Source organism: Typopeltis vanoorti, chromosome 16, assembly GCF_054136105.1.
Source record: "Typopeltis vanoorti isolate ZY-2024b chromosome 16, IOZ_Tvanoo_1.0, whole genome shotgun sequence".
In the NCBI taxonomy this organism is placed as follows: domain Eukaryota; kingdom Metazoa; phylum Arthropoda; class Arachnida; order Uropygi; family Thelyphonidae; genus Typopeltis; species Typopeltis vanoorti.
This window is the reverse complement of record NC_143564.1, coordinates 12,655,541-12,670,229: the sequence shown is the minus strand read 5'-3', so window position 1 is coordinate 12,670,229 and position 14,689 is coordinate 12,655,541. Positions and strand designations below refer to the sequence as shown.

The window sequence follows — 14,689 nt, the reverse complement described above, 5'->3', positions numbered from 1 at the left end:
AATACTATTTAATTAAACACGACTAGTTTCGTCTTCATAGAAGACCTCTTCGGGCGCATAACAAGAGGGAACAACCAACAAAAAAATTGCGAAAGAACAAAAAATCGATACATTAAAGCGTTAGCGTATTAACATTTGAAGCCATCCAACTTTGGCATTCATGAAATGTTGAATGCATGCGCACACCCAACAATGAAGAGATACACAAAACAGCTTCAAATGTTAATACACTAATGCTTTAAAATACAGATTTTTTTGTTCTTTTGCAATTTTTGTTGGTTGTTCCTTCTTGTTATACACCCAAAGAAGCCTTCTATGAATATGAAATTAGTCGTGCTTAATTAAATAGTATTTTTTACTTTTATCTTTCAGCTTTCAACTTTCAGTCATTTAATCTTTTTAAAAAATATGTCTCTCAGACGAGTAAATCTGTTATGCCATATATATATATATATATTTACTGACATCTTTTGAAAAATATTACATACTAACCTTCATATCCTTGATTATCAAAATTAATTCGCCGTGGATCTAAAATGTCTTCTGTTCCATTAAGCACACACAAGATGCATTGATGGATGCAAATATATTGTTGCTAATAAAGAAAAATATACTTTAAAATATTAAGCAGTGTGACTATTATAAATTAAATTCTAGTTTTAAAATGTCAAATTTGACATATAGAAATTATATGCATTTTCAGAAAACCTTTACAAAAACCTTTTTTTTAGGTGGGTAGGAACATTTCTTAATAGAATTAATTTTTCCACATGGTCTCGCTACCTAATGCATATGCTTTATTGAATAAAGAAGCAGATCACTTGAAATATGAATAAACAATGGCTACTTCAGGCATTATGAAGTGAACCACTTCATTCCTTGTCTTCAGTTCTGTTGACTTGCATTGTTCAGAAGCGGGTCTTCTAAAGTTTCTAAATTTTTAAAAATTTTATTTTGATATTTATTATTTACCTATATATATATATATATATATATCTACTTATACATATATATTTTACATACTCTCAAAATGCAGTTTCAAATTAAGTCATTTCTGGAAGATGCTTATGTTAATAATAAATAAGTACTATGGGACCCACAAGTGGGTCAACTCTAAGATCAATGTAGAGAGCTTAAAAGAGCATCTTATCATTATAAATCCATGATAACAAAGTGTTTCATGAGCATGAAGATTGGTATTATGCAGCTGACCTAATCATGGAAAAATTTCATCTGAAAACAACAAACAACGAAATGAAGCTTATTAGCTCTTTATACTGAAGTAAACAAACAACAGAGTTTGTCAAGTTTAGAAGTTCTACTAACATAATACAATTATATCCTTGTGGATGTAATCCTACTGCAAGTGACATGATATCCTCTGTAGTAGTTAAGCTTAGACCTAGGTATTTATTGTAATGTCTACAAATTGTGTCTCTATCTTTCATTTATTAGTTTAGACCAGCGATTTTCAACCAGTGTGCTGCGAGGTGTACCGCGAGATTTATGAAAACAAATTAATTGAAAGAAATAATGTCATAATTTGGGCATTTATTTATTAGTGTCTGGTCTTCCCTCTTCTTGTGTGTGTAAATCAATCAAAATTATGCTTATTTTTTGCCAGATCATCAAAAAAATTAAAAGAATATATTTTTAGTGTGCCGCAGAATTTTAATAATTAGTCTAGGTGTGCCATATTATGGAAAAGGTTGAAAATCACTGGTTTAGACTAATAATATTAGTGTTCTCCTGAATCACTGTTTCTTCTTGAGCCTACAGCCAGGTTGATACTTGAAACAACACTAGTCATTTAAACCAGTGGTGAGGTATCAGAAGCCATAAATTTATTTTCTTTCTGCATCCACTGTTATTACTTCTTACAACTAAAGCAAATTTGAACAGACAGCATATACATATGCAAATTCAATACAAGAATGGTAGCGATGATTTCAAGATACCAACCTCTACAAAAAAGGCACCTCAAGGACTCGCTTTAGTCGAGTATGAGAGTGGAAAACTTGAAGTACCTGATGATGATGGACTATGCCTTACTTCATGTAATACACATCTATTATATTATCTGTAGACTGGTCCTTACCCTTTTTTTTTATATATATTCTTACTCCTTTCCCCCAATACTAATAGCTCAAATAGCTATTAGAGTATTTGAGGACTAGGAGTGAACCTTTTCGATCTTACTTTGATCTTCTTGTGAAGTAGAAATCTTTTCTACCACCATGCCCAGCTAATACTAGAAGGCAAATGCAGCAGAGAAGTGGCAAAATGGCTGCATTAAAATTGCCAAAACCCCTTATGGATAAAGAAGCACATTATGAAGCCAAAATAATGGTACCACATCCAGGGAAGCTGATGCAATTGTTTTTAGATCACAGGAAACAAATGAGAAATATGCTATTTCTCACATTTTTCTCAAAATATAATCCACCTCCTGAACACTGAACATAAGACTCTTTTTAAACCAGGAAAGACCAAACTGATGGAGATGGGCTAGAGAGAATTGAGTGGGATATAATAGGTATTACCAAAACACACTGGCCAGGAGAAGGTGTTGTCAATTTCAAGAATGAAAAACTATTTCACTCAGGAAGAGAAGATAACATCCACAGAGAGGAAGTCACAATATTAGTCAATAATCACTTGCAGAAATCCATCTTACCCCAAAAAAACCCCACATGGTCCAAAAGGAACCCCCTCCCCATCATCAAAAAAATATCCAAATTTATGCTCTAGATCAGGGGTTGGGGAACTTTTTTACATATTACTCCAAAATATATTTATTTATGCCGATGTTTTTAATAGATTCAAAAGGTTTATTGAATCTATTTATACAGAGAATACAATTATAAATATAAAAAGTATAAAATAAATGCAATAAAATAAATTAATATCCTCATTATGAAACAAAAGAATTTCTTTGAAAACTTTTTCACTTCAGGTTTTGGAGAAACGATGTTGTTTCATTTTTGATACAATAACATCAAAATTGGGGCATTTTAATGTCAGAGCAATTTGGATACTGTCTCCGGGGTCCAATCGATTTCTCTGCTTTGTTTTCATGTTCATTACAGTGGAAAATCCTTGTTCGCAAAGGTAGATTGTTGCAAAAGGCAGCAACTTTTTGACTGTTATTGTATCAAAAATGAAACAACATCGTTTCTCCAAAACCTGAAGTGAAAAAGTTTTCAAAGAAATTCTGTTGTTTCATAATGAGGATATTAATTTATTTTATTGCATTTATTTTATACTTTTTATATTTATAATTGTATTCTCTGTATAAATAGATTCAATAAACCTTTTGAATCTATTAAAAACATCGGCATAAATAAATATATTTTGGGGTAATATGTAAACATGTGCGATTTTAAAAGCCTTTGCAGCTATTGACATCCAAAAATATGACAGATCTGCTTTGTTTTCAAATTCAATACGTGCTTCATTATTGGATTGAAGTTCAAGAAGTGCCTCTGCCAACCCTTGAGGCTCTTCTGGTACATCAGCAATTTCACATTTAAAGGGATCTACAACTCAACTGACAGTATGTGAATCAAGATCTGGAAAGTAATCAGAGAACCACTCTTTGAGTTTGGTAAGATGCCTTATAACTGTATCCTTGATGTCGTCAAAAGTAATATTTTCACAATCTTCCAAAAACAAAGCTAACTTTGAAAAGGCAGCTATCTTGTTTTATTCTGCTTTCTGTCTCCAATATAAAAGCTTTGATCCAAATGCTGAGATCTTTTCTCTGGCTGAAATTATATTGATGTTTTTTCCTTGCAATTCTTTTTGTTCAATGCATTCACATACTCAAAAATATCAGCTAAATATGCGAGATGTGCAACCCACGAGGAGTTTGTAAACTTATCTGTGAGAATATGCTTTTGATCAACCATAAAAATTTCAAGTTCAGTTTTGAGAGTCCACACTCGGTTCAGAACATTTCCACGTGAGAGCCACCTCACTTCTGTATGATAAAGTAGGTCTGTATATTCAGCCTCACCATCTTTACATAATTCACAAAATAGTTGCGTGTTTAGTGCATGTCCTTTGACAACATTGACAACCTTGATAACATCATGCATGACGGCTTCCAGTGTAGGTTCCAAATGTTTCACAAGCAGTGCCTGGCGATGGATCATACGGTGGTTAACTTCAATTTTTGGATTATTCTCTCTCGCCAAAGCTGAAAAACCACTAACATGATCCAACATAGCTGGAGCTCCATCAACAGACACAGCAATGCAGTCTTCCCATTTAAATTAACGTTATTAAAGTATTCATTAACTTTATTGAGGACATCAATTCCATGAGATCACAACTCGAGAGGAGAACAAAACAACAATTCCTCTTCAACTGCATGTAAACCTTTGTAGCGAACATATACTATCAGCTGCGAATTACTACTGACATCTGTAGTCTCATCAAGCTGAATAGCAAAGCATTTACTCTCTTTTATTGAAGAAATAACTTGTTCCCTCACATTTTCTACTAAAATAGAAATTCTTTCTTTCACAACTTTTGCAGACAAGGGCACTGAATTTAGTTTCATGGCTTCTTTCTGACCACATATAATATCTGCCATTTTCAAAGCTGCTGGTTTAACCAATTTCTCACCAATAGTATATGGTTTCTAGTTTCAAGCAATCAACCAGGCCACTTCAAAACTAGTCTTTGATGCTGAACGTTGATCGAATGTACCTCTCAAGTTGCTGTCCAGTCTTTGTCTAATGACAGACATTTCCAAATTTACAAAGTATTCCTGCAGTTTGGAAGACAGATGTAGGTGCAAATTATCAAAGTGTTTCTTCAATTGACTCTTTTTGAAAGATTCTGCAGTCAATACTTTTAAACAGACAACACATTGTGGTTTCATTATTCCTTTGTCTTCTATTTGTGTAAACCCATAATTGAGGAACTCTTCCTGGTATATTCTGTTTCTAGTTGATGTCATCTGAAGGGTAAAAAAGACAGTGATTGAATTTAAGTTTTTTAAAGTTCATTTAAATTTACAATAATTTAATTGGTAAACATGGCACTAAGACATGTCCTCAAGATGAAGGCAGTATTTAATTATTTTGCTGATCATCGAAAATTAATCGAGCAAGGAGAAAATATATTAATCAAATTATCAAACTAATATAAAACTAAAATATGGTTAATAAATGAAAATCTTAGACTTAAAATAGAACTATTGAAATAAATTAAATTAAATAACTACTTAAATCGACTTAAACAAAGCAAAAACACATGTCAAAAAAATAAGGTTAAGGCAGGTAATATCTGACAAATAATATCTGTTTAGCCCCTTGACAATGCCTTAGCAACCAAATTGTTTGGAGTTCAACATGGCGTGACATCTCCTAAACACGTATATTACATTGGCCAGATGCAGTGTTGCCAGAAGAAAAATTTCTGTCATAACAAAATGCACTTTTTATATAATTTTATTTATGTCTATTGAGTCCTCATTACCCCCAAGAATTTCATTTTTATCCCACTTGGGGTAATTTACCCCGGTTCGTCGACCCCTGCTCTAGATCAATCATATGGGATATTACTGACAGACTTATGTACAACAAAGCTGCAGCTGTTTCTGAAAAAAAAAAAAGAAATATAATTTGATTAAAAAATTTAACCTGCTTCAATAAGAAAAGAAAAACATCTAGACCACTCTTAAATTGTCATTAATCTTTCTTCCAAAGTCATATCTGGCACCGAAAAAGAATCTCTTAGGGGAGAGGTTTTAATTTTGCCTTATCCCCACAGGACATTCTAAAAGTAGACATCATAGTGCACATTGAAAAGAAAATATGCCAGCTTCCAAGAGACTCTGCAGACATCATCTGTATTCAAACTTCAGTTTATTACTCAAACCTAAATTACCACCTGGAAACATACTGAAATTGACACTTGGTTACAGTGTGTTTTCAAACAACTCTTAAAGAATTACAATGAGATAAAAACATAGTAATAGTGAAGGTAGACAAAGGAAATGCAACAGTGGTTATGAACACAGATGAATAACTAAAAAAAATTAGCATCCTATATATGTATTATTTCTGGGAAAACTCCCATGTTACTCCTCTTAAAAACTATTATTTTTATGGCTGTTTTGCCTGCTTTTGTTTAGAAGTGCCCCTTTTTTTTAATGTCACTGGTTTTTTACTCAAGAATTCTTAGGGCATTGCAGATGTATTTTAGAGACAAATATATGTAGCATAACAGAAGAAAATTCGCACATACCTTTTCTTGGATGTTGTTGCCTATCTTCTTTCTGTGGTGTGCATACTTCTGCTGTTATGGTGTTGAAAGGGGAGTGGGGGAGGCTTAGGCAATGTGGGAGAATTAATTTGAAAAAAAAAAAAAAAAAACAGTTTTTTTTATATATATAATATATACATATATTATTTTTAAGGGTGGGCAGAGCGCTTTTTTCGTAGGGTGGGAAAAAGATGAAAAAGGGGACTGAAAATAGAAGCTGTTTTTTAGAGGAAGGGTTTATGAGAAAAGGGGGCCAGGGAGAGGGTTGACGGGGTGTGAGCCATTTCAACTGCGTGGGTCATCTGAACTCGTGGAAGAAGTCGATGCTATGTCGTGTCAGCTTGGTGTTTCTGCCTTTGAAGTGTTTGTGTTATCGCCTATTGGTTGGAGTTGTGACCTAATTTTTATGTTGTGGAGCTTCCAACACTTGGAGATTATGTAGGGCTGGTGGATGTTGATTGAGTTCTCATCATATTTTATGGCTATTGTTTCCGATATTCTAAGCATTGTTTCATTGTCTTGTCTGTCTATTATGATGGCCTTGTCAATTTGCAGGGTATGTTTCTGTTCAAGGGCATGAACTGCTATTTCTGTTTTCCCTATACTTTGTATTCTATTTTTCTTTTTGATGTTGTGTTTTTTAGTGTTTAAATGTTCTGGAATAGGGATGTTACAGTCACAAAAGTGTTCTTGTAGTCTTGCCTATAAAGACTGATGGTAGAACCTGTGTAGGTGATATCACAGTCTTTTTGGCAGAGAAATTTGTAGGCTATGTTGTGGTGTTCTAATATTTCTTTGTGTATGTGAGATTTAGTGGATTTTAGAAGATTTGCCAATTTTTGGTTTGTGGTGAATACCAGTTTGTAGTCAGTATGTTTGAAGTACATCTTCAAATACCCTAAGAATTCTTGAGTAAAAAGCCAATGACATTAAAAAAAGGGCCCTCCTCAGTGGCGCACCCAGAGGGGGGGGGGGCAAAGGGAACCGGGAACCCCCCAAAGAAAAGGAAAAAAACACTAGAAAAATTTCCAAAAATCTTTTCCTAATTCAAATTCATTTTTTTTTTATTTATGTTGTGTGCTACTTATGAATTAGCGATCACTGCAGATGCTCAGTTATAGGTCATGCGATATGTAGTGTGTATTCGCAAAACGTCTACTCAACTCGGGCCCCCCTCCAAGATTAAATCCTGAGTGCGCCACTGGCCCTCCTAAACAAAAGCAGGCAAAATAGCCATAAAAATAATTATCATCCTAATTGGCCAGAAGAATTAAAAAACTCTTTATCATCTAAACATCCATTAGTCTCAAGAATTTATGGAAAAGAGTAAAACTTAATTAAGGCCAACTGTAGATGGGAAAGATTCCCTGACTTCAAATTGGTAAAGTATCTGGTAGCGCCAGATATAAGAAAGACAGATTCATATGTGAAAAATAGTTTACATATTATTGAAAAGGTAAAAGACTTAAATAAACTTTCTGACATCCTAGTAATTTTAGATGTAGTCAATCTTTTCACCAATGTACCTAAGGATGACACAGTGGATTTGCTTGTAAACAGTGTCCCATCAGACATAGCAAGACTACTCAAACACTATGTGGACAGCACTTTTTTTTTTTTTCATATTTCAGGACAAACATTGGGAACAAAAAGGACTTGCCATGAGTTTCCCACGATCTCCAGTCTTGGCCAACCTCTTTATGGAAAATTTCAAAATGAATGCTATTAAAACCCAATACAAGAAACCAAAAACTTGGTTACATTATATTGATGATATTTGTGTTATCTGGTCAGGAACCATGGATGACTTAATTCATTTTAAAGACCATCTGAACAACTTGAATCCCAGTATAAAAATCACTCTTGACCTCGAAGATCACCAAAAATTACTGTTCCTTGATATTCTTGTTGAAATAAAGTAAAAGACTTAAATAAACTTTCTGACATTCTAGCAAGTTTAGATATAGTCAAACTTTTTACCAACATACCTAGGGATGACACAGTGGATTTGCTTGTAAACCTTGTCCCACCAGACACAATAAGACTATTCAAACACTATGTGGACAGCACTTTCTTTTTCTTTTTTTTTTTTTTTTTTATCATATTTCAGGACAAACATTGAGAACAAAAAGGACTTGCCACGAGTTCTCCAATATCTCCAGTCTCGGCAAATCTCTTTATGGAAAATTTCAAAAAGAATGCTATTCAAAACCAATACAAGAAACCAAAAACTTGGTTACATTATATTGATGATATTTTTTTTATCTAGTCATGAACCATGGATGACTTAATTCATTTTAAAGACCATCTGAACAACTTGCATCCAAATACAAAATTCACTCTTGAACTGGAAGATCACAAAAAATTACCATTCCTTAATATTCTTGTTGAAATAAATGAAGTAAAAGGATAAACCTTTTCAGCATAGAGAAAACCTAAGATTTTTACATGCTGTTTAAAATGTAAAAGATGTTCATCAGAGGATGTAATTATAAATGAAGTGTCAAATCACCCACCAATTGGTGAGAGTTACCATGAGGTAATTACCTGGGTGGTTGTCAGCAGTGTGAGGACCTCTGTAAGAAAAGGGGGGGGTGATTATGGAGAGCTCAGGAGACAGCTTGCGGGTGAAGAATGGAATGAGGAGTTAGCAGGAAAAGAGATCAATGCAGCTTGGGAGATTTTCAAAAACAATCTAGTAGATGCAATGTCTAAATGTATTCCAAGGATGAGATAGTTAAATAAAATAGGTTAGCATGCGATACAGAGAACAAGGGCATTATGGAGGCAGTATAAGAGAAGTGGAAATAACCAATTCCATGAGGACTACAGAGACCAGGCAAGGTGTGTGACTTGGTTGGTAAGGGTAGCTAAAGAGAAGTATGAACAGCATTTAACTAATGAAGCCAAAAAGAATCTTAAGTAGTTCTTTCAATATGTAGCCAGCAAAAGAAAGAATGATTATGGAAGGATGACATTGATTGGAGAAAATGGTATAAACACAGCTGTTGCAGGTGTGGTGGAGATACTTAATGAGCAGTTCATAAAGGTCTTTCAATCTTGTGAATGTGACTTCATGGAGAGATTGAGAGCAGTTGATCATGGGGAAGAGAGACTGACTGTAAGTGAGCAAGAGATGTATGGGGAGTTGAGCAAACTAGATGTAAATAAAGCTGTGGGACTTGATAATATATCACCACATATTCTGAAGGAATGTGCCAGGGAGTTGACACCTGCCTTGACATATTTTTTTAATACGAGTCTTGCACTTGGTCAAGTTCCTAAGTAGTGGAAGGAGGGCAAGATTGTGCCACTTCATAAAGGAGGCGATAGAACTCAAGCATCAAACTATAGGCTTATTCGTGTGTTAGGTGTTGTAGTTAAGTTGTTGGAGAAGCTTGTGAGAACTAGGATTCAGAATTGGGTAGACAACAATGGTATTATCTTTCATGGGCAGCATGGATTTACTATAGGGAGGTCATGTTTTAGTATTCTACTTACTTATTACAATAAGGTGACTGCTTTCATGGAGAGAGGAGAAGGATACACAGTAATATACTTAGATTTCGCAAAGGCTTTTGACAGATTACGTATGATAAATTGATAGTAAAACTAGAGTGGATCGGGTTGGATATTAGATTGATGCACTGGATTGGAGACTGGCTATCTGATAGGTATCATCAAGTTGTGTATGGGGGAGCGATATCCAGGAAAAGGAAAGTTAGTAGTAGTGTGCATCAGGGGTCTGTTTTAGGGCCATTGCTGTTTAACTTGTATATAAATGATATTGGTGAAGATTTGGATGGAGATATTCAGTTGTTTGCAGATGATGCAAAGTTGGGAAGAACCATGAAGAGTAGAGAAGATGTTGTGGCCTTATAAGAAGATTTGAATAAGTGATTGGGAATGGGGATGTGAGTTCAATGTTGCAAAATGTAAGGTTTTAAAATTTGGAAAACAAAAATGGAATGCAGAATTTATTGTTGGTGAGAATATATTGTCGTAGGTGGAGGAAATAAGAGATCTGGGGGTGATAGTGGATAAGGATCTGACATTATTATTATTATTATTACCCAAGATCCCCATGGAGTCAAAGACTCGTCTAGGAGATTCTTTTACCATACACACAACTCATCATATACTGTGCTTTAAACACACTCAAATTCTCTGCAGACACAACACTTTCAGGCAAGGCATTCCAATCATTGCAGGTTTTTATAATGCAGAGTTGCATGAAAAAAACCTACTTGTATTAGTGCTAATATGTTGATAATAAAATGAGTGTAAGTGGTGTGCATGTTCATGTAAATACCAAAAATAAAAAATAAAATAAATAAATAAATATATATATATATATATATTAATTTGTCGTGGATTTAAAAGGTCTTATGTTCCATTAAGAACACACAAGTTTAATAAAATAATATATGCCCAGGTATGACAGTGGCAGAGAGCAAGGATTATGAATGATATGTTAGCAGAAATGTGTGAGGAGAAAGGAGTGCAGTTTGTTAATGTGTGGAATGAGTTTGAAGGATGAAGTGAACTATATAGGAGCAATGGACTGCATTTGAGTGGGTCTGGTGTGAGTCACTTGGAGAGACTGTTACTGGAAGGTAGAGAAGTGAGTGCAGAGAATGAATCTGATCAAGTGGTAAGCGATGTGGAAGAATGGGGAAGTAAGACAGGGACAACGGATAAGACAACGGGAGAGAATGAGAAAGGTAGATGCTTCAAGAGGATGTGAATGCATATGTAGACAAAAAGGGGAAGGGGATGACCTGGGATCAAGGGAAAACAGTTGGATCTGAAGAAGGTTCGAAGATGAATAAGGAGAAAAAGAAATGGCTTGAGTTAAGCATAAAGAAGTCACATCAGATAAGGGTGTCAGTGGAACTAGCTATAGATTCAGGAATAAGCTGCTATATTTGTATGCAAATGCTAGAAGTGTAAGAAACGAGGCAAATGAAATGTTTGCATTAATTGAGTCTGTTCACCCAAAAATTGTTGGAATAAGTGAGAAATGGTTGGATGAGGACGACATCCTGACAGGAATAGAGATAGAAGAGTATGATTCGCTTCATGAGGATAGAAAGGGTAAAAAGGGAGGGGGGGGAGTGCTATTGATGATATAGAAAGAGTTATGTTCCATACAAAGTAGAGATGTAAGAGGGAAATAGTGCCAGTGATTTTGGGGCAGTATGGTGTGAGATAGAGGTGAACAGAATGAAATACTTGGTTGAATGTTGTAATAGACCTGGTAATGTGAATGGTAGTGACTATGAAATGTATAATCAAATTAGCCAAGCCAATAAGAAAAGGATGATCATTATGGGTGATTTTCATTATGGCAATATAGACTGGGATGAGGAGATAGCAACTGGAAGTAAAAAAAATGAGTTTCTTGAGTTTTTGAGGGACAACTACCTTAGACAGTATGTAACCGAGGAGACACGAGGATTGAAGGTCTTGGATTTGATCATCTCATCAGAGGATGTAATTATAAATAAGGTGCTAAATCCTCCTCCAGTTGGTGAGAATGACCATGAAGTGATGAAATGATTGCCAGCAGTGTGAAGACCTCTGTGAGAAAAAAAGGTATATGTGGAACTACAAGGCTGTTGATTATGAAGAGCTCAGGAGGCAGCTTGCAAGTGTAGCATAGAACAAGGCGTTAGCTAGAAAAGAGATTAATACAGCTTGGAGGATATTCAAGAACTGTCTGGTAGAAGCAATGTTTAAATGTATTCCAAGGGTCAGAAGTTAAATAAGATAGGTGTGAAATGAATGTTTGAATGGATGAATGCAGAGATTAAGCAAGTGATACAGAGAAAAAAGGGTATTATGAAGGCAGCATAAGAGAAGTGGTAATAACCAATTCCATGAGGATTACAAAGACCAGGCAAGGAGGGTGACTTAGTTGGTAAAGGTATCAAAACTGAAGTATGAGTAGCAGTTAGCTAATGAAGCCAAAAAGAATCCTAGGGAGCCCTTTCAATATATAGCCAGCAGAAAAAAAAAAAAGAATGATTATGGAAAGATGACACTGATTGGAGAAAATGGTATAAGAACAACTACTGCGGAAAATATAGTGGGGATATTTAAAGAGCAGTTCATAAAGATGGAGAGATTGAGAGCAGTTGATGATGGGGTAGGAGAGACTGACTGTAAGTGAGCAAGAGGTGTATGGGGAATTGAGCAAACTTGATGTTAATAAGGCTGTGGGACTTGATAATATATCACTACGTATTCTGAAGGAATGTCCAGGGAGTTGACACCGACCTTGACATTTTTTTTTTAATACGAGTCTTGCACTGGGTCAAGTTCCTAAGTATTGGAAGGAGGGCAAGATTGTGCCACTTCATAAAGGAGGTGATAGAACTCAGGCATCAAATTACATGTCTATCTGTGTATCAGGACATTAATAAAGAAATAGAGCACTTAAATATTATCCTTCATATAACAAAGCATGAAATAGAAAAATTTCGAGAAGCAGCAAGAGATTAGTAGGGCTGAAAATAGAAAGAAGCAGGTGATCTGAAGGAATAATAAAGAGCATCCAAACAAACAAGAAAAAACAAGTTAAGGAGAAAATTATGTACAGAGACTCAATGATCAGGAGAGTACTTAACAAAAGTGTGACAAAATCCTGTTTCCTGAGCGCAACAATTCACGATATCAGCCATGCCATCTAGATGCAAAAAGAGAAGTTGAAGAAAATGATTGTCTTGGTTGGTACAAATGACTTGAGAGGCAAGAAGTATTCTATGAGGGAGGATGTAAAGGAGTTGTTAGAAAAGAAAAAAATGACGAGTCAAAAGGTGAAGACTAAGTCTCCTACCACGCTATGACAGAGGAAAACTGAGTAGGAGGGTATTGGTGGCCAATGAATGTACATGTAGACTGTGCAGAAGGAATGATGTAGGATTTGTTGATCTGTGATTTGTTGAATTGGTCTGTGTTTGATGGAAAGAAGGATTTGTACAATGCTGATGGACTGCATCTATATGGTTTTGGTGTTAGGGGTCTTGAGAGTTTTGTTCACTGAGCCTGCTGAAATACAAATTCAGGGAAACTTAAGCAATTAGGATGGAAGCAAGTGAGTTTGTGTGAAGGCACCCATTAAAGTGAGTGAGTGTGAGAATGACCAAGTGAGGAATCTAGTCTCTAAGCAAAAATATTGGATAGGGTAGTCAGTTCAGAAAGTAAAAGTGGGTGGGGGACCTAAAGGGATGTTGCAGTTTCTATATACTAATGACAGAAGTATCAGTAACAAGAAGGAGAAGTTTTTGGCATTGGTTAGTGCAACCTTGCAAAAAGTTATAGGCATTAGCAAGACTTGGCTAACAGCAGATGATATAGTTTGAATCTGACTGAAGGGATTGAAGGTGAAGGGTTTAGTATTTTCAGGCTGATGATAGCAGATGAATTGCAGCAAAAAGAATAGGAGACAGGTCGGTGGCTGCTCATTTGAAACAATCTGGTGTGAGATTTAGGTCAGTAAGACAAAATAGATGGTTGTTGTTATAGGCCAGGGAGTTCCACAGATGATCTGGAAGACATGCATTGCCAAATTAGTACAATTAGTATAGGTCGAGTAATTATTATGGAGGGCTTCAACTATAGATATAGACTGGAAGGAAGAAAGATCACATGGCAGGAAGTAAATATAATTTATACACTTGCTGCGAGAAAATTACTTAAGCCAGAATGTGATGGAGGGGATTAGGGGTGGGCAGTGTATTAGACCTAGTCAGAGGATCAGAAGAGCTATACATAACCAAGGTAACCACATTGCCTCCAACCAGTGAAAGTGACCATGTGGTCTTGACATGAAAGATGGTAAAACATGAATAATTTGTACATACACTCTCTGTCCAAAAAGAAACCGAACTTTTGATAGAAATGAAAACACAGGCTAATTATAATTATTGAAATCATTTATTTCAATCAATACACTCTCCCTCAGCTTTCATACAGCGTTTGGCATGGTCAATTAATTCATTAAATGATTTTTTATATCAGTTTTTGGAATACTGTTGAAGGTCGTGGTCATCGCTGCTTGAACGTTTTTAATCGTATCATATCGCTTTCCTTTCATCGGCAAATGAAGTTGGGGGAAGAGATAGAAGTCACAGGGTGCTAAATCAGGTGAATATGGTGAGTGATCCAATACACAAACTAGGTTTTTGCTCAAAAACTGTCTCAATGTTCAAATGATGAGATGGTGCATTATTGTGCAAAAGTGACCAGCTGCCTGCATCACGATATTCATGCCACATGTGACGAATTCTCGCTATCAATCGCTTCAAAACTTCGAGATAAAACTTAGCATTGACCATCTAGCCAGGTGGAATGAATTCTTTGTAGATAATGCCCTTGGAATTGTAGAAACAAATCAGCATTGGCT

The 14,689-nt window shown here is 35.4% G+C and overlaps 1 protein-coding gene across 1 annotated transcript in view; it reads right to left on the bottom strand.

The window, feature by feature from the left end:
• Nucleotides 1-14,689, bottom strand: part of LOC150097850 (tyrosine-protein phosphatase 10D-like) — a 501,687-nt gene that overhangs the window by 9,355 nt on the left and 477,643 nt on the right. The window contains exon 27 of the mRNA XM_090406609.1: nucleotides 493-595. Coding sequence (XP_090262735.1) covers nucleotides 493-595 — 103 coding nt within the window. The remainder of the gene's footprint in view (nucleotides 1-492; nucleotides 596-14,689) is intronic.